At 40.5% G+C, this 26,841-nt stretch overlaps 1 protein-coding gene across 1 annotated transcript in view; it reads right to left on the reverse strand.

The window, feature by feature from the left end:
* The window catches only part of CPA6 (carboxypeptidase A6), a 306,670-nt gene extending 288,225 nt beyond the window's left edge, over nucleotides 1-18,445 (reverse strand). Inside the window, exon 1 of the mRNA XM_002758970.5 lies at nucleotides 18,047-18,445. Within this exon, the coding sequence (XP_002759016.1) occupies nucleotides 18,047-18,162 (116 nt within the window). The 5' untranslated portion in view covers nucleotides 18,163-18,445. The remainder of the gene's footprint in view (nucleotides 1-18,046) is intronic.
* Nucleotides 18,446-26,841: the final 8,396 nt, after the last annotated feature.

The following is a 26,841-nucleotide window of genomic DNA, read 5'->3' on the forward strand; positions in this document are numbered from 1 at the left end:
AATAGTCTACAATTTCATTTTTCAGTCAGAAATGAAGAAGGAACATGCTTGTTTTTCTTTTCAGTCATTATTTTGGCACTGAGTGCTGTATTGTTAAATTTACTCACTTCTGATTCTTTGCAAAGATTCTAGAATGGTTTTGGCACAAGGCACCACAGAAACAGAAATTCTTGCTATAGGGTTGATTTAAAAAATATATTTTTGCAAATTTACACATGCTTAAAATTACTTTTAATCTGAATATAAAAGTTGTTCACGCTTCATGCAGAACAATTAGCAAATACAGAAAAAGTATAAGAAAAAAGAAAAAAAAACCCTATGTAATAGTATCACTTGGACATTTTGGAACTTTTCCCCCCAGCTACAGTTAACTATATTGTATAGTGAAACCTAAACTATTGATACCTTTGTATCCTATTTTCTCCTCATTTTTTATCATATTGTTGGGGCTCACAGAACAAAACCCTAAAGTATGGTGCTTTGGCATGCTTAGCACTTTTGAATTAAAGGAAATTGGAAGAGCTTAGAAGCTGCCTCAGAACCAAGAAATTTCTAACCTTCTCTTGTCTATAGCTCCCCACTGCCCCCAAACCCCCACAGGTAGAGGCTGTCTCTGGAAGTTCCCTTATTTGACTCAGAAGACTTCTTCCAAAAGAAATGCAATTGTCTTGAAACCATCTCCCCCAAGGCTTCTCAACTAACAAGGAAAGATTAAATCACCAGGGAAAAGACAAGACTAAAAGTCTTTCTCATCATGTCCAGACAGACTTTTCATCTATTCTTTTGAGGTCTGCTCTGAGAGATTACCTGGGAGACTTTATCTGCCTAAGAGATAACCTTTGTTCACAGTGCAGTTATGGCCCTCACCTTCCTAGGACTTGTCTACAAGCTATTGTCTGTTCTTTACTCTATTAGAACCATTTAATAACTATTATCTGTCCTTTGGGCCCATTCAATTCCCCTAAAATTCATTTACTAGCCCTTGAAATTTCCTACGCCCCCCACTTACCTCTCCTCTATGAAGAAGAGTATATAAGCTTCGAAACCTCGTTGGGTATTTGGGTAATCATTCTCCTGTGATTTCCCAATGTTTACACATATTAATACATTTGTATACCTTTTCTTTCAGCAGATGCCAACCTTCAAAGGGGGAGTAAGAAATTTTCTTTACTTCTATAGAATCTTGAGCATTAAAATTTATAGACATTTACAACAGATGCAAAAGGGTCTATAATTTGCACTATAATTAACCTTTCTTATTGTTGAACATATAGGTAGCAACCCAAATTTTGATAGACTAAATAAATTGGTAACAAACGTCTTTCCATACACTAAATCTTTGCCTACATTTCAGATAATCCCCTTAGGAAAGCTTTTTAGAAATAGAACTGTAGAGACTATTAATACTGCAAATAGCTTACATTTATGGAGTTTATTTGTGCCGGTCTCTGCCTAAGCATTTTACATATATGAACTAATTCAATATTAGTTCAGTTTTAGAGATGAGAAAATTGAGGCACAGGGAGATTAAGTAACTCTCTCCAGTATCACATCACTAGTAAATGGGAGAATTAGGACATGAATCCAGGCAGGCTGAGGATGGAGCTGGTGGTCCTATCTTTTATTTTGCATAGACTCTTTAACCACATGTGTAGATGTCACCCGAGCATGGGACTTAGAAGGAAGGAACCACCCAATTTAATTCCTGGACCTTATAGAAAGCAGGGCCCAGAAAGAGGAAGTGAATGTATTAAAGCAGCACAGATAGCTAGTAGCAGATCTAGAACTTAACACATCTCCTGACTCCTTATCCTGCAATTCAATAACTTGCTACTGAAAGCATGGTCCCTGAATGATAGCCTATTAGAAAGGCAGAGTCCCAGGCCCTACCTGGGATTGCAGCAAATCTGCATTGCCAATAAGACCCCCTAGTGTTTTATTTGTACACTAAAATTCATTAGCTCTGGCAATCTACTCTGTAAACTTGATAGAGCTCTGATGACACTTCAATGGAAAATTTGCACATAAGCAGCTAGTATTTTTATAGCAAGAAAAAAGCTTGCATTTTTCAAAGTTAAAGTTTATATTAAATTGAGCCATGTGAAATTGCTCTTATTTTAAATTTTACAAACAGACATATCCTGGAAATTTGTTGTGGTTCAACGTCAGTGGCTACAGAAGTAACAATAACAAAACTACCATGTATCTGCTAGTTTGTAGAGACTCGACTTGAAGAATAAGATGAAATTCTTTCTCCCAAAGAGAGCACAGCTCAGTCAGGAAGAATAAACAATTAAACAACAAATACAAAATACTAAGTGCTACTGTAGAGCATTCTGAGTGCTCAGGAGGAAGTTAAGTGATGTACTGGAAAACTGGAGCTATGGAAGAAAACAGTTACTGGCCTCTATCAATGGCAAGAAAGATGAGTATGCAAGGCTTAGCCAAATTATTAATTAAATACCCTGTAAGCCACTCAGAGCCTGATGCAAGAAATAGTTTAGTATTATATGTGTTCTATAAAATATAGCAGATGTAAATCAGCACTTGGACTGCCTAAGCAAAACAACTGTATTGTTCTTAATGGCAACAGCAGGTAAAGAAAGTTACAGATCTCAGGACTTAGGGTGTGCTATTCTCATGGGCCCCAATTAGGCTATTTCTATTTTTTTTTGTCAGTGGACGTGATTAGGGGAAAAACCTGTTTTTACCTGCTGCATTCAACATTCAACACAGAACACTTCTGCTAGCAGATGTAGGGCAGGGGAGGATTCCCCCATTGAGCAATTCTCTCACACCAGCTGGGTGTCCTATAATTCAGTTCAATTCTGACTTTAACCAGAACTAGCTCCAGATCTCATAGGTTAGAGGCTCAGTCCTAGATAACTACCCCCTTCTTCACATGTGATTAGCTTAACCTTCAGTCCCTTTCACTTCCCTGGAGGTTGGGGGATGGGGCTGAAAGTCCCAACCCTCTAATCACAGGGTTGGTTTTCCTGGCAACCTCCCATCCTAAGGCTATCCAGGAGCCAACCCCACCAGTCATCTCATTATTATACAAAGGACACATCACTTTAGAGAGTCAAGGATTTTGGGGGCTGTTTGCCAGAAAAATGGGGATAAAGAACAAATATATATATATTTCTCATTTTAAATGAGAATATCATAGTGGTTATCTGGTTATCTTTAGATTGAATGAAATGAGCAACTGGCTTTCCACTGTCCCATGTAATGAACAGAAGAATCTTAGTGAAGTGACCAATACTTAAAAATACAATATGTTTATCAGAAGCTATGTATAATAACTATAAATTATATTGCATGTTCAAGAGCACAAAATTATTGCTAAGGAGTCCCATAAAAATTTTCCATTCTTAGGAAATCATTCTTTTAAGTATTTGCAATCCTGCTATTATAGAAATGAGACTGGGTCACCATATTGATTTTGTATCTTTTCACTAATTGGTTTAGAATACCTAATTTGGGGACAGTGGTTGAATCTTTGAATTGGTGATAATTCTATTTTGTCATTTCATCTAGCTTTCTTTTTAATATTCTTTTCTTGAAAGAACCACAGCTGGGTCCATAGTGAGCTATTCATCCTGTGTTTAAATGCTCTCTCTAGAGGTTGCAATTTGAAGGAAAAAACAAATGCTTTTTCACACACACATAAAGAGGCCAAGATGGTGGCAAGTCCTTTGGCATGCCATACTTTTTCTTGAGAAACTGTGTAGTGGTTTCACCCTTGGAGAGTTTCTTCCCTTTTGCTATTTCTCAGCTGGTCCATATCCCCTCACTTCTTCCACAACTCCTTAACTCAAGGCTTTCTAAGGCTTTAAGCGTTTCTCACAGGGACCAACAGATTTCACACCACCTCTGTCTGGATATTTCCAGCTGGAGGGAAAGCTGGACTGCTGCTGGGGCAGCATGCTGAGGTTGGCTCAGAAAATGCCCCCAGTCCGAGGACTCTGAACCACATAGCACTCTATTTGATCAACTTTCTGTGTTTGAATTTTTATTGTTGCCCTTATTTTTAAAGGAAGCCTGACTATACTCTCCAGGCCCATTCTGTTTCTGTGGTATTTGGAATTAGTATGGGCATCTGAGTAGGAGAACCAAGTATAGAAATTGCAAGAAAACGTTCTCCTTCTTGAGTCAAGGGATCTAAAGAGATAGAAAAAGATGAGTTAAAGGAAGAACATAACCAATAAAGTTCTGAAAGATACGCTGGAAGTTCTTTGGTTTGTAAAACTTAGTCAAAAACTAGGGAGGATATTAGGCTCAAAATGAATCAATGATTGAGGAGTGACCTACAATTTCAGCTGACTTCATGTCTATCCCTTAGAGGATAAAACAACAATGGCAAAAAAAGCAAGGGTGGCGTCTTTCTCTAAATTTGGTAAAGGCAATGGCTAATAAATATGTTGACCAGCTGGTGCCCATTCTACCTAGCCAGGAAACAGCAGTTTTGCCTAAGAGATCTCCTCCCACAAGCAGAAACGCAGGTCCAATCACTTTTAGGAGCCTGTGTAAATAAAATATCGGAGACCAAATTTGGGTAATAGTGCAAGTGACACCCGACACACATTGAACAGGGAGAAATCAACAGGAGGGTGGGAATCTCACCTGCAAGCACATACAGGTGGCAGCTGTGGTCCCCATATTCCTCCGAAAGCCGTAAGGGCAAATGGTTCCTGTTTCTCACTACTTGTCACTGATGAAATCTAGAGTGGTAAAACTGCCTGCAGGTGTCAGCAATTCAATTCTTTGTTAGTTTCCTGCCCCCTCCCATTCTTTCCCATCTCTCTCATCCCTTCCTCCTCTTTCTCCCTCCTTTTTCATCCATCCATATTTTTACTGACTATGCCAAACACCATTTGGGGATGGTAAGAATACAGAGAAGAAGACAGAACCTCTTACTCTCAACTTATTTCCTGAAAGGAAAGATAGGACATCCACATACAACTGTAATACCGAGCCCTGCGTGGTTAGTGTTATAAAGGACAGAGTGGCCTGGGCTCTCAGAGGAGAGCGTGTCCACAGCTGATTGGTGGCATCTGTGAACTGGCAGTGGCGGAGGTAAGAGTTTGAACTGATTTGAGAAAGGTGAGCAGGTGTGGAGGAGGGAGGGCTTCCCCAGAAACATGCACAGAATAGACAAAGGACAGAGGAAGAGAGCTGTAGGTGATTTTGAGAGGGTTCACGGTGATAAACAAAAGGAAATTGAACATTGTCTGGCCTGGAGCAGCAGGAATAAAGTGAGTGACTGTTCCACTGACCCACAGGCTGCAGCCATGTCACTCTGCTGCTTGTCCTCAACAGTGGTTCTCAAATTTTAGCTTCCGTCACCTTAAGGGCTTGTTAAACCCAACTGCTGGGCCCCGTCCCCAGAGCTCCTGATCTGGGAGGGGGAGGTGGCCTGAGAATTTTGAGTTTCTTGCCAGTTCCCAGGTGGTGCTGATGTTGCTGGTCTGAGACCTGCTGTCCAGGGACATGCCACACGGGCTTCCACTTCACCTGCTGTTTCCCATGCATGGAAGTTTCTACCCTCAGATCTTCACATAATCAGGAGTCTCACTTTATTCTTCTCATCTCCTCTCTTTTTCACCTTTCTGCATTTTATCTCCTTTCACTGTCCTTATAAGAGCTCAGAACTATGACATATTAAGTTTCTGTCACTCCATTAAATGTAAACCTCACAAGAGACTTTGTTTCATTCACTAGGACTTAAAAGAAGTGCTGTATTCCTAGAACCTACAGTGCTAGGTACCTGGCCCTTCAAATGGGCACAAGATAGGCACTCAATGAACAGTGCTGACTGAACGGAAAGGTATTGCCTTGGAAAGGAGGTGGGGCGGATCAGGAACCTGTATAGTCTGTGGTCGAAAGGATGGAAACTGAGATAACTCATGTCAAATGCTACAACATCTCCCTCTTTTTTTTTTTTTTTTGAGACAGGCTGTTGCCCAGGCTGGAGTGCAGTGGTGCAATCATGGCTCACTGCAGCCTCATACTCCTGGGCTTAAGTAAGGCTCCTGCCTAGGCATCCCTAATAGTGGAACTACAGGTATGTGGCACCACACCTGGCAAACTCAAAATTTTTTTTTTTTTTTTTTGGTAAATTCAGGGTTTTCCCATGTTGGATGGGCTGGGTCTCAAACCCCTGGGCTCAAGTGATCCTTCCATCTTGGGCCTTTCAAAGTGTTGGTATTACAAGTGTGAGCCACCAGCCTCCCTCTTGTCAAGAAAGATACATTTATTTACTCTTGTCATAAAGGTTTGGTGTCAGGCATGGCAGGAGGGAGGGTGCAGGTGTGTGTGTGGGTGCTTGAGATAACTGGAGAGTTTTTAGAATAGTAGTGTGGAGGGTGCATGACCTCAGGAAACTAGGGCCCTATGAAAAAAGAAAACCCTTATTTTAGGCAGAGAAAAACAAAGCAGATTATATTTCTCTCCAAAATATTGAAGTGATTATTCTATCAGATATTACGTTAAGATGATTTTCTACTCATCACTTACAGACATTTTCCTTTGCTTCCACAAAGAGGTCTGAAAACTTTGGGAGAACTGGACTCCCCCATATCCTTTTTTCTGCTGTGTAAGTTGAGGGCTTAGGATATTTTTTCTGTAGCAAATTTCTAACTACTCCAAATACTTTGCTATACAGACTCATCCCAAATGCCTCCAACCTTCAATATGTTTAGCAGTTTTGATGCCAAATATATTGCTATCACATCATCAGACATCCCAGGCAAACATGATGGAGAGGATATAATAAGACCCCAATCATCTCATTACAAATCTTATGTTGTCATTACAGTCACAAAATCAGAAAAAGGAACCTAGTTGACATGGTGGTGATTCATGAATTAGTCTGATAAGATAAAGACGTTCTGAAAGGGAGATGGGGAAATGAAAACAGGACCAACGAGGTCACATGTGCAAATGATTTCGGCTTCAGTAAGTGCAAACACAGACCAGGGTTCTCATCTAGTGATAAAGAGTATCTTAGAACTTTCATCTTTTATTAGTTGCTAAGACTGAAATGCTATAAAAATACACAACATGGGGAGAAATGCCAGATATATGTGATGGGGAGGAAGGCAGCAAACCACATTGCCATGTATGCACCTATGCAACAATCCTGCATGTTCTTCACTGTACCTCAGAACCTAAAACACAATAAAATATATTTAAAAAATACACAAAATGTGTGTTAAGGAAACAAAGGTTAAAAAAAAAATCAGGAAGAGAGAGTGTGTTGATCTAATATACTTGCATTTTCATTTGTTTTAAATACTTGTTTTTTTAAAAATCTTTCCCTCTTTTTTTCAGTTTAGATTGTGGATTAAAACATAAACCCTCAGGAGACACAGACACTGTCTGCAAGACACTGCCTGGCACGGCTACTTTGAAGATTGCTAACCATCCTTGGGGATAAGAAATGACTGTCAGGATGTGATAATTGCTACTCTCCCGGTGTTGGGTCAGTAAGTGTTTGTGGAGTGAGGCAGAATGAGAGAACTAGAAAGATGGATGAGGAGATGGCACCTCCAGGTTTCTGATAATTGAATGAGAATAGACCCATTCATTTGGCTAAGAAGCAGCTAAGGCATTTTCAGTCTGTTACTTAATTCCTTAGGAGTATAGGAGGTAATGAAAAAATTGTCAATTTTGTTACAGGATGTGTCTACATGAAAGACTTTCCCACGAATAGCATAACTTACCTAATATAATACCTCATATTATATTCTCATTTACAAAGTACTATATCATCTTATTAAATGTTAGAGAAATACAAATGAGTGGCAGCCTTTTTCTTTTCTTTCTTCCATTACTATTACATTTCTTCCTTTTTCCTTTTAGAGCTCCAGAACTCGCTTCTCCCTTCTCAGTGATAGCAGAGGGAATTTTCTCTTAAAAATAGAATCAACTAAATTCTCTGTTCATGAGCATGCTGTCACCTTTGGGAGAAATCGGAAGTGTGTATTATGGGACCTCACCTACCTCTGCTGCCTTCCCTCCCATCTCCCTCTGTGAGCACATTCCAGGTAACATTCTCCAGAAATGATCCTGGAGAAAACCCATGGAGCTGGGTTTATGGTTCCTTTATGGACTCATCACCCCTACCATCAGCTGATGCTGGTGATCCCTCTGAAGGTCTCAAGTCATTTCCCCCTCTCTCTTCCTAGGACCAGTATCCACTTTCTACTTTACAGAGAAAGGAGAGGTCAGCCAGCTTTCAGTCTTTGTGAAGACCTGACTCCATCACTTTCCTCTGGTTTCTCCTCTATCACTGGTCTCTCTCTTTCCTTATTTTTACCACTTGGTGTGAAATATGAGCATATCTTTTCTATCTTAAGGAGTAAAAGCAAAATGGCAAAACACTCCTATAAATCTATCAGCACCCCACACTACCCTCACTCCCACTTCATGGACAAGCTCCTTGAAATTATGGTCTCTTTTCACTGCTAATTTTCTGACATACCATTCCCTTCTCAATCTAGCTGCTCTAGTTTCCATTCACCACTCCACCAAAAGCACCTTTGATGATACCATGAATGACGTCCTGAATGGCCTACCCAGTGGATACCACTTTGCGGCACTTGGTATAACTGACCTCTCCCTTCTTAAATCCCTATTTTTCTTTAACTGACATCTCCTGTGTGTCTTACTCTGTTTCTAGACCTTTCTGCTACTTTCTTCTCTGCCTATCCCCTTCTGCTCCATTGAGTCTTTGGCCCTCTTTTCTTTTCATGTAATGAATTCTTCCTGGGTACTCCATCCTATACTCAAGGTTCAAGAAATTCTGTTGACACATCAGTTTCTGGAATCAATTTCATAACCTAGAGGTCTCTCCTGAGCTTCAGACCCATCTATCCAACTGGGCATTTTATAGGCATCTCAAATAATACATATCCAAAAAAGTGCTTATCTTCTCTGCACAGAGCTCAGTTTAATCACCTAATTCTGAGACTCACTTTACACTATTCCCTCTGTGAAATAGTGGAAAAATTGTGAAAATTCTACCTCCTAAATATTTCTTTAATTGGCTCCCTCCTTTTTCTTCCAATGTCACTGCCATAAACCAGGCCCTGCTGCATATTACTAAGGCCACCATAATATCCCAGCATCTTGACACCAGCCTTCAGCCCTCTGGTCTTCCCATTTTCAATGATGGCAGACGGAACTTTCTTTTAAAATTGCATCAACTAAATTCCCTGTTTAAATTGTTTATGAGCATGCTGCCACCTTTGGGAGAAATCAGAACCATGTTTTATGGGACCTTGCCTACCTCTGCAGCCTTTCCTCCCCTCTCCTGACTCCCTGGGAGAAAGATGCCTTCTATTGCAGCCATATTCAATTGCTATGATTTTCTAGACTTGACCAAGCTCTCTCACTTATAGTTCTTAACACCAATATATTCCCTGTGTCTGGAAAGCCTTAACGGAATTTCTAGTTGTTCTTCATCACTGAGATCAGGGCCATGTCCTTTCAGTACCAGACATTTAAAAGAAAAATATCTTGCATATTTAATAAAACTCAAATGCTTCTTTTTTTCCTTTACAATCGTCACATCTCAGACGACTTCTCTGGCCTTCTGTCCATTCTTCAGTCTGGGTTAGGGGACCTTCTCCTGCACTCACTTGATATCTGATAGCAAGAGTTTTCTGGGGAGGCACAAGGACCTCAGGGTTGGAACTGTTTGTTTACCTGCTTGAGTTACTCATTATACTGTGCACGTGGGCTTCTCTTTCATCTCTGTAATCCTAGACTAGCAGCGGGCCAGAAACCCTGCAAATATTTATAGATATAAAATGAAATCCTCCCTAGTTAAACACTTCTCAGCCTTTCTAAATCACTTTACTTCATCCCCAATGACTCTAGAGAATAGGAAAGGGTCAGAATATTTCTGGGGTCACCAAAGGTGGTGGTGTTGACTGTGAGGAATGCTGTGAACTCAAGTGGCCTGGGTTTTAGTCTTAACTCTACTGCTAGCTCTGCCAATCCTTTTACCTTTATGGAGTTCTGCTTCCTCATATGTTATAAAAAGGGATTGGGTTATGATATATTTTTTGTTCCTTCCAGTCCCGACATTTTATGATTTAAAAAAACACCATTTGTGTAAGAAAAAATGCACACTTTTAATTAACTGCAATTCCAAAATTCTAAACATCAATTTGGAGAGATTATTATTAAAACAAACAAACAAACAAAGTGGAAGGGAGACTGGGTTGGCAGTCACTGGATATCAGTGTAACCAGTCAGAGAGACTGCTGTAGTCATCTCTAACATGTTCTCCCAGATCTGGCCCCCTGGCTAAAGACTATATTTCATAGTCTCCCTTGCAGCTAGGGCCATCTAGCTGATTCTGGCCTGCAGAAAGTGATGCTGGAACTTCTGGTCTATGGCATTACAGGAGAGTGATTTTTCTTTCCACTTTCCTGCTGGTTGGACTGTGAGAAATGGAAGACTCCTCCTTTGGAAGTTGAATGTTGAGCATGGCAGAGCTGCAAGACAGAAGCAGCCTGGTTCTCCAGCACCACCAACCAGCTACAGCTGTTCTGGAGTTTTACATAAGAGAGAAATAGATTCCTTGTTTAAGCTATGGAGGTTTAGGATTTGTTTGTCATAACAAAACCAAGAAACAAATAACAATACAGAAACAAAACAAAACAACCCAATAGTATCCTTACGAAAATCGAAACTAAAATGTTTTACTACTTTCAAAGTACACTGGAAAAAAAAAGAGCAAAGCTATAATTATGTTGAAGAGAAACACTTAGAAGTTTGCTCCAACCTTTCATAAAATAATCTTTTAGGAAATTGACGGCATTATCCAGAACAAGATCCTAAAGCTTCATATTCTGCATTCTATTGTATCATAAAGAAGCTAATGCCTAGAGGCGGATTGAGAAGCCATTTATTTAGCAAAGCAAATTATAATCCAATAAACAAGTTATCTACTGACTGATCATAATGAAAACTCTAAAACAAGTCACCAAAAGCGTTTTTATTTTTTGTTCTGTCATTTCATTTACAAAGACAGGAAAAAATAATGCTTTTCTGGCTCACACAATATAAGCTGGGAAGTTATGAAGCATTGCCATCCTTTGCTGCTTTCTGGGCTTGGAAGTGATTATGCTTAATGGTATTACCCAGAAAGTACCAGAATAAAAGGTCCATGATCAGATTGGGCTGCAAGGACAGTGGAACCCAGAAGCATTTGAAGCACTCCTCTTTCTACTGGCGTGGGAAGTGCTGACCCCCATGGAGTACTGTCTGCCTGGGAGTTTGGGTGGAGGAGTAGAGAGCTACAGCACTGCATGTCTTTAACAAGCAAAGCAGGAGGCTTTGAAATGAACATACCGCAGGGAAGAAAGCTTTGGGCATAATGAGCTGATAAGCAATCAGCACTTAGGGGCTGTATGTTGAGCTAATGCATAAGGAAAACTAAAAATATTCTACTATTAACAAGGGACAAGGGCTAGAAGGAAGTTCCAGAAGGCACTGAAGAACTATTCTATTAACTACACACTAACTTGTGGGAAACATTCATAACCAACTTTAGAACCCAGGACATGTCTTTTATAGTTCCTAATGACCCCAAATGTAGAGCACATATTTCAACCTATCATTCATGAACTGAGATGGCCTTTTCCTGCTTTAGGCCCTTACTATGAATGGGGCCTTCTTACTTTGTTTATTCAAGGTGTGCAATGCTGAATGAAGCTCTCTAGCTCTCTCACCTGACTAGATTGGGTTTCAGGGCTGAGGATAAGTGAAAGAGAGGCAGGAAAACCAGAGTTTGATGATAGGGGCCTTGAAAGCCATGCAGAGTATTCTGCCTTTGATGTAGTTGACAATAGGGAGCCAAAGTAGGTTTTTGAGCAAGAGAGTGACGTGATAAAAAGACTTATTTTAGTAAGCTCATCAGTATGAGAAAGGACTAGAGACAGGAAGATCAGTTAGGAGGAAACAACCTTAACCCAGACTGAGATGAAAACAAAAAGCATAGATGTGGCTGGTGGTCATTACAAGGGAGAGGATAGCACAAATGGGCTACTTTTCACAGGAACAGAAGGAACCAGAAATGCATTTTTTTTTTAAGGAGTGAAATAACGGGAATATTTGAAGACATGGAATAAAACTCATTAAGGATGCAAAGAGTGAAGAATAAAAAAGGTCAAACCAACAATTTATCATCAAATCAATGGAGGCACTGCCGATGACTACACCAGAACAGCCGGTACAAACAACCCCAGGCCAGTCCTGGGAAAAGGGGGACTTATGTCTATCATATCTGAAAAGAGCCTTAACTGCCAAGGTAGACGGTAACTCAGATTCACATAACCAGCTCTGATTTCTTGTGCTCTAGACCTAGGTTTCCAAAAGCTCAGAGCAGTCAAAGGAAGCCACATTAGGACATAAAAGAACAGGAAACTGCTCTTAAGACAGAGGTGGGGGAATAGCCAGAGAGGTAAGGTTGAAAACAAATATGATGTCCCTGGGGTTAAAACTGCTCTACTGAGTCACTGTATTTCTCACGACTTTTCTGTCTTCAGTATGCCACACCAATGTGCAGTCTCTTTGCTTATAGGATTTCAAGGACCAAACTACTTTATTTTTCTCTTGAGATGGAGTCTTGTTCTGTCACTTAGGCTGGAGTGCCATCTTGGCTCACTGCAACTGCTGCCTCCCAGGTTCAAGCAATTCTCCTGCCTTAGCCTACTGAGTAGCTGGGACTACAGGTGATGTTACCATGCCCGGCTAATTTTTGTATTTTTAGTAGAGATGGGGTTTCGCCATGTTGGCCAGGCTGGTCTCGTACTCCTGACTTCAGGTGATCCACCCGCCTTGGCCTCCCAAAGTGCTGGGATTATAGGCATGAGCTACTGTGCCTGGCCCCAAATTACTTTTTAAAAAAAAATCTTACATTTTTCAAGTCTACTTCTGTAAATTGTCATATCCTGTTTCCACAGATGACTATTGACTTGTGGACAAGTAACCATAAATGGGGCCATAAGCACAGCATGGGTGTGGCTAACCAGCACATACCAGCTGCCTAGTGGGTGATACTCAGCCCTGCTCATACCTATGGTCATGGCAAAAAAGGGTACGCCATTCGTGAAAGTGGCTTCCTTGAGACACGAAGAAGAAGGGGAAAGAAACTCCCAAGACATGAGAGGCATCATCAATAAGTGCAGGGCTGTCATGAGAAAAAAGGAGCCCATGGAACTTTGCAAGCAGACCCAGTATGAGCAGATTAATAAAAGCACATTACTTGATTCCAGTCCCAAGAAGCAACCATGACGACAAAATGCCAGTTCTCTGCACCCTCAGCCTGCATACAGCAGGGCTGGATGATATGGATTGGCAAGGCCATAACAAGTATGTTCACTTCTCCTTTTTGATTATTGAGCTCTTCTTTCAGCCCTCAGGAATCTGTTCATCTCGTACAGCAGATGTCCCCAAACCCCTGGCCACAGACTGGTTCCAGTTGGTGGCCTATTAGGAACTGGGCTGCACAGCAGGAGGTGAATGGCAGGCTAGTGAGCAAAGCTTCATCTGTATTTGCAGTTGCTTCCCATCACTCGCATTTCTGCCTGAGCTCTGCCTCCTGTCAGATCAACAGTAGCATTAGATTCTCACAGGAGCACGAACTGCACATGCAAGGGATCTAGGTTGCATGCTCCTTATAAAAATCTAATGCCTGATGATCTGTCACTATCTCCCATCACCCCCAGATGGGACCACCTAGTTTCAGGAAAACAAGCTCAGGGCTCCCACTGATTGTTATGGTGAGTCCTAGAATTATTTCATTATATATTACACTGTAATAACAATAGAAATTAAGTGCACAACAAATGTAATGCCCTTGAATCATTCTGAAACCATCTCCCGCCACTGTCTGTGGAAAAACTCTCTTCTGCAAAACCAGTCCCTGCTACCATACAGCACTTACACACTGTATAGTAATTTGATGTGTGAGCAATATTCTCTACTCAACAGCAAGCTATCAGAGGGCATTCACTTTGTTGGTAAAGTTCTCAGCACACAATAGGCATCCAAACAATACTTACATGAACAAAGGCACACAATCCCAGCTACTTTCTGTGCTACTTTTGTTCTGTGTGTGTGTGTGTGTGTGTGTGTGTGTGTGTGTGTGTGTGAAAGTTCTTTCCTCTTCTGTTTTCTATCCCTTATGGGCCCTGCATGCTTTTCTAATAATGATTCACTATCAATGACTCATCATCACCCTAGAGAAGATGACCAAGATTAAACTTCCAATTTTACCTATATAAGCTCTTTTCCTTTACTGTTCTGAAACTATCAGTTCCCCAAACAAGATGAAATCTTACAGTTTTTCTTAAAGGCAATTTTCTCTATGCCTGAATAAGTGGCAGACTAAGAAGTACAGTGGTGGAGTCAGGCAGAGCTGGATGAGAATCTCAAGTGTGTCCTTGAGTTAGCCCTGAACTTGGGCTACCTGGACTGTACTTCATTTAGCCTATTTGTAAAGGGAATAACAAATGCGTAAGGTTGTTGTTTGAATTATTAATATTTTTATAAATGCTTACATGAAGTCTTGGTAAGCATTTTACCATCCTGTTAAGTTCTTACTAAGTACCAAGAACCATGCAATATCCATGCTATTCTTGAATCTTCCAGCAACTTGGTGAGGAAGGTCTAATATTGCCTCCATTGTTCTAGATAAGGAGAAGCTTAATAACTTGCCTAAGATAAATTATTATCTTAGGAGCTATTAAATGTGGAAAAGCAAAAATTGGCATCGAGGCAGTTAAATTTTAGACTTACGCTATGTTGATGCATGAAGAAGGCACTCAATAAGTAGTTTTCAAAAATCATAGCCGTGTTAGTTCTACAATTTTGCTAGAATTTATTGTTACTGCCTGAGATCTCTCTTTCACCATTATCAAAAAAAAACTACCCTAATTTTGTATGATGTGGAAGATTTTTTTTTTGTTTCAGTATCACAGTATAATAAATAACCAGCTCTGCTTTTGGGAAAAGAAGGAGATGAGGGAGAAAAAGAGAACACAGAATGACATTTGCTTGCATAGGGCCTCACTTACTGATGGACATTTGTAACCCCTGTCACCTTTGAGATAAAGTACCAATAAATATAATTGAAGTCACTGTTTTCCACTTTGCTTCATTCCTTTTCTATGCATTTAAACATCTGTCTTATAAATGTTTAATATAGTTGTTGAAAAAGGCACTAGCTTTTGTCATCAGATTTTCTTGTAGTCTTTCTAGACATTTTAAGTTTTTAATTTTTGTGGGTACATAGTAGTTACATACATATGTATGTATGTATATATATGTATGTATGTGTGTATATATATATATATATATATATATATATGGGGTACATGAGATGTTTTGACACAGGCATGCAATGTGAAATAAGCACATCATAGAGAATGGGGTCTCCATCCCCTCAAGCATTTATTCTCTGTGTTACAATAATCCAGCTACACTGTTGGTCATTTTTCAATGTACAATTAAATTATTATTGACTATAGTTAACCCTGTTGTGCAACCAAATGGTAGGTCTTACTCTTGCTAATCTTTTTAAATAACCATTGATTATCCCTATCTTGCCCCCATCCTCCACAACCCATCCCAACCCATTTTTTTTTCTGAGACACTTAAATTTGCCATTTACTAAGCATCTATTACACAATTGGCACTATCCAATTGTCAGTCGTCTATGTCTAAAGAGGACTATGCTCATTAGCTGCTCTCAGGAGGCACACTGGTCTACCCTGCGTGTTCTATTTTTTATTCATGATCAGGTTCCTGCAAATGATAATCACATATTATTAGATTCTACGAAGACCTACAAAAACATTTTTACATGAATGCAAGAAATAGGGCTGCCCCATCATTCGTAACAAAAAACAAAAGAGAAAAATTATTATGGAATAAAAATGAGGTGGCTCAGAGTAACTTTGGATGCGCGAAACCAGCCAAAAATACCGCTAAATACTCTTCTACCGTGTCTTCCCATCAGATTCTTGTTCACCAGAAGGCTGAACTTGCAGAAAGTAGTTTTGGAGCAAACAAAGCAAAACATTCTCAAACCTGAGCAGCATTTGTCTTTGGTGATGAGAGAATGACGTATCTAATAAAGGTAGGTTAAAAGTCCCCATTTTTGACAGTGAATATGCTCAGAAATGTTTTTGCTTTTAAAGAAGTTCTAGGCTTCTATTGCAATGGATGAGTGAGGCTCGCTTCTTTTCATTTTTTCATCTTTTTCTTTCCTCCTACTTTTAGACATCTGGTAATTTATACATTCACGATTAACTTATGTAGCAACTAAAGAGAAAATAGCAATGGTTACATCCATTGCTGAAAACAGAGAAGGTAATGAAACTTTTTCCAGAAGGGTTTCAGTTGCTACAAATTCTATATGAAAGGGGTTGCTACCATTGGCCTCATTTCCTCTGCAGAATGGTGCTTAGGGAAGGGGGCACACCTGCTCAGCTGAAGCAGGCCTGGTAAGTTATCACGGAAGAGTGCCACACGTTGAAATAATTACGCACGTAGCCACAGCTGAGTGGAGGAGTGAGGTCCTAGGTCACACAGGCGTGTCTAAATCTGTGATATATGTTTATCATCTGACCTGACATCAGCCAGGAGAGTCAGAATTAACTCCTCCATAACCCAAGCCTGCACCAGCAGTCTTTAAACACAGGCTTCTTTTTCCAGATCTCTAAAGGGGTCACAAATTATCGGAGGTAAAGCTGGGGTCTTTTATGTCCAGGCCAAAAGGCAGCCCTGGGATGTTGACTCCTTTCTGTTCCTCTCAGAAATACTGGGGAGGAAAAATCTGTGATTATATTACCATCTATAGCGATTCCCCACCTCAGCTAGCAGCTTCATTCCATCCTGCCTCCCCTAAAACTGGGGATATGTTTTGAAAATTTCCTCTCTAAGCACTGTATTCAGGGGAACCCTAAAGGCAGTGCCAAGTTTCTTTGGAAGAGAAAGAGAAATGCAATTTGTTTCCAGGGTCACACTTATAAATTCTCCTCTACACTATTTCTAAAAAGAACTACTTGGTTTTAAGACACTGTATACTACCTTGTCACGATCCAGATCTAGTTGAAAACTTCTCTTATTTGGTGATTATTGAATGATAGTAGCCTATTTAAAAAGATTTAAGACACTGAGTTTACTCCTCTGTAAAAAGGAATTGAAGTAGAGGAACTATTTAAGGTTTTTCCAGCTCCAAAATGCAGGCAAACCATAATTTCCAGATTCAAAGAACGACCCCCTGTGTATGTGAGCAAATCACATGCTGTCTATACCACAGCAAGCCTTCAGGATAATAAAAATGTGCGTAGTAACACACGGCTTCCAGCCCTCTGCCTCCTGACAAAAGGCATATAGAAAGCATGCTAACCTACACACGGGTGAAAAAAAACTGATTGTTTTACTCCTATGTTTTTCCTTCAGAAAAACTACCCATAATTTTACAGTTGACTACTTTTATTCTGCTTATTTTGAGTTGAATCATTTGCAGTGCTCAGATTTAAAAATCTATCTAATAACCACTCTACAGACTAACAAGCATAGACCAAAAAAAAATCACAGTTCTTAAACTTAACCACTGGTGAATTTCAACCCACTGCTCCTACATACAATTGTAAAGGAAAGGCTTAGTTTTCAGGTCATAATTCCTGGGACAACAGCATCACCAAGCATCAACCAAGGCAAACACTGCAAATACTGGCCATGGCTACTCCAAAGACAGAATCCCATTCAATCCTGGGTTCACAGCTGATGTTGGCACATGATAAAAAGTATGAAAAGCCAGACTGGAGCCCACCACATTCTCTCAGTGAGCTACAGCAAAGAGCAGAGAGCTGTGTGTACATTTTATATAGGGGACCAAGAAAGTGTGCAGATTCACTCAGAGACCCCAAGTCAGAAAAAGGGAGGCAGACTCCAGAGTAAACCAGCCCCAGATCCAAATCAAAGCTGTGTAGGGCATGAACGTCGCTCCACTTACCCAGCATAGCGGTTGTTATAAAGGTGGCTGTGCCCCGGTTGCAGAATCTTCAAAAAGAGCCAGCAAAGAGGCAGGAAAGCAGCTGTCTGGCCCCTGCGCTTCCCGAGACACTTCATAGTGTTAAGAAGAGAGGAGTTGAAAGTTACTTAAGCAGCCACCCGAGGCTGGAGGTGGCTTGAAGCACCCCCTACACACCGCACACCCTTCCCGTTCTCTGGGAAGGGGGTGGGTGAGGAGGGTTGAGAGTGAGCAAACTGTGACACTTCTCTCCAGCTACAAGGGGGAAAAAAGTTTAAGCAGCTGAGGAAGGGAAGTTGCTATTACAACTTGGTCTTGGGACAAGCAGCAGCAGCAGCAGCGGCGGCAGCAGCTGAGCCTGATCTCTAATCAGGCTCCCCTGGAAAGGGCTGGGCCTCCCCCGTGCTGACTCACGGCAGGGGTTCTCTGGGTGCTGCTTCCTTTGGGTGACTCCTCTCTGCTTTTGTTTGTTTGCTTTCTCAATTTGAGGCCCCTAACTTTTTGTGCAAACTTGCTTTTTCTACTACCTTCTTCAGCATGAGAATCCTACCTAATTGCAAACGATTTGTCTGATGATGGGCTAAACAAGCAGACACGGATCATTCCAGGCTTAATGTTTTGATCTCCCGTGACAGATTCCTAAATGGATTCCACCTAATGAAATGCACAGTTAACAACCTTGATGAGAACGTGTGCAGGGGTACCTATAGCACCTAGATCAGAACAGTCAGCTTCAGGTCCCGGCTCCTGACTTCCAGGAGTGGGGAGTGGCTTTACTGGGCTTCAGGGAAATCTTGGTATTCATTCTGCATTAGCAGCACCCAGACCTGCTGCTGTCTCAGAGACTCTCATGGGGGAATTGGAGGACTTCGAATGCTGTGCCACCTTGGCTACACATTTGGAATCATTTAGGGAGCCAGATCTTGAAAATAGAAACCCCTGGTGGTGGGATCAGTAGATTAAAAAGCCTCCTCAGGTGATTCCAATGTTCAACCACCACACTGGTCTGGAGCAGAGCTTCTTGGAGTTCTGCATGCATAGAAGTCACCTGGGATCTCGTTAAACTGCAGCTCTGACGCAGTAGGTTGGAACAGGGGCCTAAGAGTCTGCATTTCTAAAGAAGCTTCCAGGTAATGCTGGTGCTGTTTGCTCTTTAGCCACACTTGGAGTAGCAAGACTTCACTAGAATGAGGTCTGCTTTTTCTTCCAGGCAAACCTTGGAACCATTCCTTCTCTTTTTTCTTATGTTGATGATGAAAGCCGCTTTTTTTTTTTTTTTAATTTTTTTGAGATGGAGTTTTGCTCTTGTTGCCCAGGCTAGAGTGCAATGGTGGAATCTTGGCTCACCACAACCTCCGCCTCCTCCCAGGTTCAAGCAATTCTGCCTCAGCCTCCAGAGTAGCTGGGATTACAGGCATGCGACACCATGCCTGGCTAATTTTTTGCATTTTTAGTAGAGATGGGATTTCACCACGTTGGTCAGGCTGGTCTTGAACTTCTGACCTCAGGTGATCCACCCACCTCATCCTCCCAAAGTGCTGGGATTATAGGTATGAGCCATCACACCTGGCTGAAAGCTTTTTAAAATTATTATTTAAATTCACTTGCTCCTATTAGAATATGCCACCAAACCCATCACAGGAGACGTGCCTTGCCCTATTAAATATTACCCAGAGTGCCTCCTGTTATCCTCCATGCCCAGTCTTGGTTGTGCTCTGAAATAGAGAGTGAGCCACTATTTCTCCATAGTGGCTCACAAAACTTTTCAGGTTTCCTGGAGAGTTATGGCCAAGAACTCCTGTACTACCCTCTAATACGATAGACAGAGATCATGTTAGAAGAGAAAGCACCCAATCTTTCCCATCTTCTCTACCTGGGGACTTGAACCAAAATTTCTTTCACAGATTCAATGTCACGTTCATGACATAGCTGAAATGGTTTTCATTTGAAACGATGCTCTGAAGTTTTCTGTAACTTTCTCAGCTTCAGTTTGGTTAATGCCTTCTCTGTGCCCCTCACAAGTCCTGGTATGTCCTTTACTATAGGAATTACCACATCAAATTTTTTGTCTGCTTTCCTCATGAGGCTGCCTTCTCCTTGAATACAGAACTGTATGTATCCTTTTGGTCTTCCTGTGCGCTCCCTTATACTCCCTGAGAGAATACAATGTTTACTGAAGGAATAATTAGCAATGTCTGTTGCATGAACAATGGACCAGGGAAAGAATTCATTTAACAAACATTAACATGGAAGCTTCTGTGTCCAGATAGAGGAGAAAGCACCTTGGCAGCAGAGAACACTATGGGTGTTTTGGAGAGTGAAATTTCCCCAGGTGATCACATCTGGTTTCCTTGCCTTCTTTTTTGACTTGGTGGCCTAGTACTTTGGTCTTCCTAAACTGGTCAGGCTGCTCTGCAAGAGTCACAGCAGTACTCACAGGCCTTTTAGATGAGTCCAGGAAAGCCTGTACAACAGCCAGTGATCTGTGGAAATCAGAGGTTACTGTGTAAATAAAAGACTTCATCTCTTTGCATTCTGCTCTGTCAGAACAATGTATAAATCTGTCATATTCTATCACAGCATTAAACTAGGAATGCTCAGTCTCTGGGAATTGAACTTATCCTCAAATCATTCTGAAGGATTGGGTCCTGCAAGCATGTTCAGCAGAGCCCCTCCAGACTGAGACCAAGGGAACCATTTCCTGGACCATCAAAAATGCAAGAGACCCCCTCGACATCCTGTAACCTTCCTAAAAATTTCAGATCAAAGAGAGGTTCTCAAACAATAGAAGCCATTCCTAGCAATCATTCTCTGTTTTACTAAGGACCAGGTTATCTGATCAAACTTCTCTTGGAGTAGATAAGCTCCCATAAAATAAGAGATAAATGGAGTCCATTTAGCAAATGGGAGAACAGTTTTATAGATGAATTCAAAGATAAAAGTTTCATTTTTAAGGCACTGAGAGGGAGTGAATTATTAAACCAGTTAGGGATTTGGAGATGGGAAGATGAGAAGTTCTATTTATTGGCTATGCCTTTGTCACGGTTTAGTGGAACAGTGAACTTCATTAAAGAAATGCTACCATGCACAGAAAGAAGTGAAACTACAATTGGGAAAAGCAAATGTCATCCTTGATTCGAGTCCATTGTTGATGATGAGATCATTTTTAATGTCTCTTCCATATCTGAAATTCTATGATGCCATGGGGGAAGATTTTGCAATGGATTTTTTCAGGTATATGAGTGACAGCTTCATACATCTAGGTTGTTAAAGCTATCTGGAGAAGATAACAGCGTGGTAGCGCTTTGTTCAGACAAATGTTGTATGGACAACACTCCCGTTGCAGCTTGTGATCATTCCTCAAAGTCCTGTTTGCTATTTGCATAGACCTTATTGCCTGTCATTTCCCTTTTATCGCTTTCTGCCACGATTCCACAAGGTGATGAAACAGCAAATGTGGAGGTAGGTTACTGCCCCATATGATCTTGGCAAGTCTGTGAGGAATGTTCCGAAGCTTCCCTTAACAACACCTTGCTGACGATTCCTTCCCAACTGTCGTTCAGCAGCATCACCCACCGTCTTGTTCCTGTGTCTTCAGTCTTTCTCTCCTCAGCTACCATAGCTCTCCCATCCTTAAACACAAGCTGCTTGGCTTCTTTTTTCTTTTTCTCCAGGCTTCTCAGAAGTGCACTCTTGAACCCTGACCATGGCTTTGCCTCCCTACCACCCCACTGAAACTTTCTCTCAAATATCAGTGGTGATTTCTCAGTGGAAAGATGCTTCGTTCTCACCCCACTCCACATCTGCATGGCTTCTGAGGCTGCTTGCCAGTTGCTGTTTGAAACTCTCTTCTCCCTTGGGCTCTGAGACATTGTCTTTTGTTTCTGTTCTTCCAAAGGTTCCTCTCAAATTTTTGCCTGCTTAAATAGTAGACATTTTATGGGGACTCTGCCTGCCTTCTCTTCTTTTTGATCCATCGCTGCAGATACGGTTTCTGACTTTGTGACGCTCAGTGCTGGTATAGGAGCTGGGTAGATACATAAACTCCTTGTTACATTTGGTGGTTCCATTAATCCTATAGGAACAAATTAGAGAGGCTGTGATAGAAAGTTAAGAGGGAAGGTATGGATCGCATGCGTAGGGTGTTCTGAGGAAGCAGGTGTCTAAACCAAGGATGAGAAGGAACCAGCCATACCCAGAGGAAGATGGTGGTGTGCGGGGAGTGAGGCCTGGGATGAAACCATTGCAGGCACAGGGAGCAGCAGGAGCTGTCTGCCAGTGAATCTGGACAGGGTGAAGAGTGGCATTCAGCCTCCTCAGCTTGGCATTCAAGGTTCTTGAAAACATTTTCAATTTTATCTTCCTCAATATTCTCTGAAGACTCTATCCTCTCCTCCGTGTTTGTGTACAGTGTTTCCTTGAAACCAGTGGCCATCTCCATCCAGCCTTCCTGTCTCTGGCCAAATCCTTCCATCCTTGCCAGATCCAGCTCATCAGTCTCTCCCATGAAGCTGTTCCAGTCCATTTCTATCTGCAGTGGTCACCTTCTCTGGGTGGACAGCATTTATTCATATGCACCCTTGTGTTTGACTGTGTTGACACAACTCGGTATTACCATTATGAAAAACTCCTCCATGCCAAGCACTCTATTATATCCGTCTTTATACTCACAGTGTCTGGGCAGTGCTGGTTCCACAGCAGACATCCGCTAAGAAAGCCTTGGCGTGCCTTTCAGCCCAGAGCTGCTAGGACTGCTTCCCTTTCTGGGAGGGAGTTCTTATCCAGAGTTCCTCAGCCACGTGTCTCACAAGAAGAGTTCTGCTCACTCTGATGTAAAGGCAGTTGTAAGAGTAAGTCTTAATAATGGGCAAGCCTATTATTATATGTTTAGGTCCTTATAACTAGGTTATGACAATGTTTTACAGAATTTATAGAGCAACCCTAAAGTACTTTAATGTAGGAAGGTAGGAATCAAGAGATCTACCTGCTGACTCAAAGCAGCAGGAGGCTTCCATTTTCTCTCTGTCCTTGTGAAACAGGAGAGTTCCTTGATCCCCCTCACAGGACATGTGAAAGAGATGTGGCTCGCCTGTTCAGTCACTGCTGCTGCTCAAAACCCTGAAGGGAGGGGGGAGCATGTAGATGGGCAGGTGCAGGAGCTGGGGCAGGTGCTTTGGTCTCTGACCCCACGGTAGTAATGTCTAGGGGTGGGTGCCTGTGGCCCCAGTGTTACAATGCCCTCTTGGTCTTGCCATCCGCAGATCATTTAAGTGTTAACCAGCTCAATGGACTCTCTGCCTTTTTGCAAGGGCAGAGTGCCACTTTGGCAGCTTTCTGTATCCTGAACTCTTACCTGGTGTACCAGAAGAATTGGGTTACACATGGGCTTGAAGGATGAATGTAGAGTTTTATTGTGTGGTAGAGGTGGCTCTCAGTGGGATCGATGGGGAGCCAGAAGTGGGGATGGAGTGGAGTGGGAAGATGATCTTCCCCCTGAAGACACTAGAGCAAGACACTGAATGGTTTCAGACCTTCCTTCTCTTCCCTCTTTCTCTGCCGCATCATTCTGCTATTTGTCTGCTTGTCTCATCTCCTTGTCTGCTCATCTGCTTCTAGGGCCTGGAGTTCAGGGTTTATATGGGTACGGGACAGAGGCATGGTGGACCAAAAGGCAACTTCTGGGGTGTTAAAAAAGGAAAGCCTATCCCCATTTAGGGCCTTGGGTCTTCAGAGTTGAGGGTAGGGCCTTTGCTGGGGAACTGCCCTCTTTTAGTATTTCCCTGTCTCCCATCCATATCACTTGCTTTTTCTTCTTTCCCTTCTTTGTCTCACATTCTGCCTCCTACTTTCCCAATCCTTCCTGATACCTGGTTCCAAGACTCTTACAGAGGAATAAATAGGGAAAATACAATAGATAAAACAATTTAAAAATTGCTTTTAAAAATTACTATTTCTAGTGACAGGGAAAGGATGTATGTGTTCTACCACTTGTGATATTAAGTATTTTAATAAAAATTAAGAGGAATTTTGGAGGGATGGAGCAGAAGACAGAGATTTTAAAAGTCTGATTAAAGTCAACAACAATATTCAAGCAAATGAGTGAAAAACTACTCTCTTATTCATTTACCTAGGGGAGTGAGAAATGATGGAGAAAAAATAAGAACAAAAACAGTTTAATGACAGAGAAGATTCAATTGTAAGCAAAAAAGATGAAGTAGAGGGGAAATTTCAGATATAACAAGAATCAAAAGAATAGGTGATAAAATTTGCCTTAAGAAGAAAAGCTGTTATGAAGAATGAGGGAAGAGGGAAGAATGAGCAGAAATGTTTCACCTTGGCACACATAAAGGTGGAGGAGGAGAACGTTCTTCTGGTGCTGAGGGACGTCCATTTCTATGCCCCCAAAAGTACACAGAAAAATAAAAATTGTGTGAGAATTTGTCTCAGTCTTTCAGAAAGTGAACTGAAGAAAATGCTGTCGAAGACGTTGAGATTGGCTCTAAGGTATCGCAAGGAGGATTTAATTTATTGAAAATGAAGGGGAAATACAAAACTAAAATTTTCTAAAGATTCTGCTGACATTTAGAGACAGAATAAAAGGACAAAGTTAATAGCTAAAGGAATGTATTTACATTCAAAAGAGAATCTTATGAACCGGAGATAATATTATATTGAATGTAAACAGAAAAATAAACACAGCATTTTTTTTAATTCAAAAGTACCAATTGGAAAAATGGCCTAGCTCATAGAAATATTAGATACATGTTAAGACTGAAAAACACTCATAGGAGGAGGCAATCAAGTAAGTTTCCTAAAGGGCCAAATGAGAAAACACATGATGGAGATAGCACAGTTATTTAATATAATGCAAAGATTTTATTTGCTGTCAAGGGTCAAATGCTTCTAAGGACTATAAAAGAAGAAAAATTTACCAGATTCTTTCAAGAACTTGTGTTTGTATTTGATCTTGTAAGGAGAGATTTAAGAGTTTGAAATAAGTAAAAAAAAAATTACTAAAGATTTTTTTCAATAGAATGCTGGAGTCTACGGAGATTGTCCGAAACTTTGTCTCTGATTAGGCTGTTTTACAGTCCTATTAATTTAAGAAACGGGTTAGAATGTAAATAATTCTCACTTATTTTAAATGATTCTTGGTTTTTATAGACTCCAAATAACTTCTGACTGGTAGAGGGATGATCTTTACCCTGACCTATGAAAAAAGTCAGTTTTGCTTCAGTTTGTAAAATAATTCCACCATTTCTTTACTCCATATAAACTTGGGGTTCTTTCATTTCTCTTTTGAACTAGTAGTAACATCTTTCCCAATTATCTCATTTAATTAATAGTTAGATAAAATCTTTGATGCCTGTTCATTTTCTATTTGTAGAAGAGCCTTTAAAAAAATTCTTTAGTCATTTTGGAGGCTCCACTGAGATGCTCTGCTCTGACAGAGGTGGATGAAGTCATCACTAGAAACAGGGCAAGTCAGAGGCTCCCTTTCCCTGGGGAGATCTTTTCTTGGTTTATAGAAGTGAATCTGAAGTGGTAATAGAACTTTGCTTACTCTCTGTTTTCTAATTTTAATTCTCCTCTCCACTAATTTGTCTTTTTTTGTTATATCTTTGTGTGTAGCTAATACATTATTCCCCATTGATGGAAGCAGTGATCATTAATTTGGTTTATAATCTAATCAGTTGGTGAGCTCTCTAACAGGATTTATGGTTTATAGAGATCTAGCCTCTCTTGAGTGAGAGATGATAGAAATATCAGTTGTTTCTCTTGTATTTGTCTATTTGCCTATTTTGAATTCAGATTATTTCAGAATATCATGTCTACAAAGGAGAATAGCTCTTTGACATCTGCACCAGTGAGTTTCTATATTTCTGTATTTACTCTTGACCTATGACTAAAATGGCATAATTGAAGCTTTAAGGTATCCGTGGGTCCGTGTGATACATGTTTGTAATCCAGAAAAGATTTTATGTCTCATTGACTCTGTAATATTTTTCTCTCCCCAGAAAGTTCTAATAAGTGAGATGTAAGAGACTTTCACTGAAGGGGCTCTGTTCCAACTGGCTTATAGAGATAAATAAATGTACATTGAATATCCCTAAAATTCTAAGAAAATAGGGAACTTGAACCAAGACTACTCCCAATTGGCTATTATTTTTTAAAAAAGTACTCTCGCAGGAAATAACTCAAAATATATTATGAATTCAAGTTCATTCAATTAAGATAACTCTTTGGCAAATAAGACTAGTTTAATAATTTTCATGTAACAATAAATAGCAATCTTTTCTCTAATTTATCTGCAATATAAGAGTTACATTTTAAAAATCATATTTGGGCATGCTTTCCCTAAACTCGTACAGGTGTCCTGATTAATTTTGAATAATATAAATGTGTGTATTACTAATTAAAGCATTATTCTGAAAAATACTTTATTTCAATAGGAATCATGTTTTGTAGTATGTCAGCTTGAAGATGATTTCTAAGATCTTTAGGGAGCTTAACAATCAGAAAATAAATAACCCAATTTAAAAATGGGCAAAGGATCCAAACAGACATTTCTTTAAAGATGATATACATGTGATCTAAAAAGAACATGAAAAGATGCTCGACAACATTAGTCATTAGAGAAATGTAAACCCAAACCACAATGAGATGCCACTTCATACACACTAAGATGGATATAATCAAAGACAGACAATAACAAGTAATAGTGAGAATGTGGAGAAATCAGAACTCTCAGACATTTTTGGTATGAATATAAACTG

Source organism: Callithrix jacchus, chromosome 16 (genome assembly GCF_049354715.1).
Source record: "Callithrix jacchus isolate 240 chromosome 16, calJac240_pri, whole genome shotgun sequence".
Classification (NCBI taxonomy): Eukaryota; Metazoa; Chordata; class Mammalia; order Primates; family Cebidae; genus Callithrix; species Callithrix jacchus.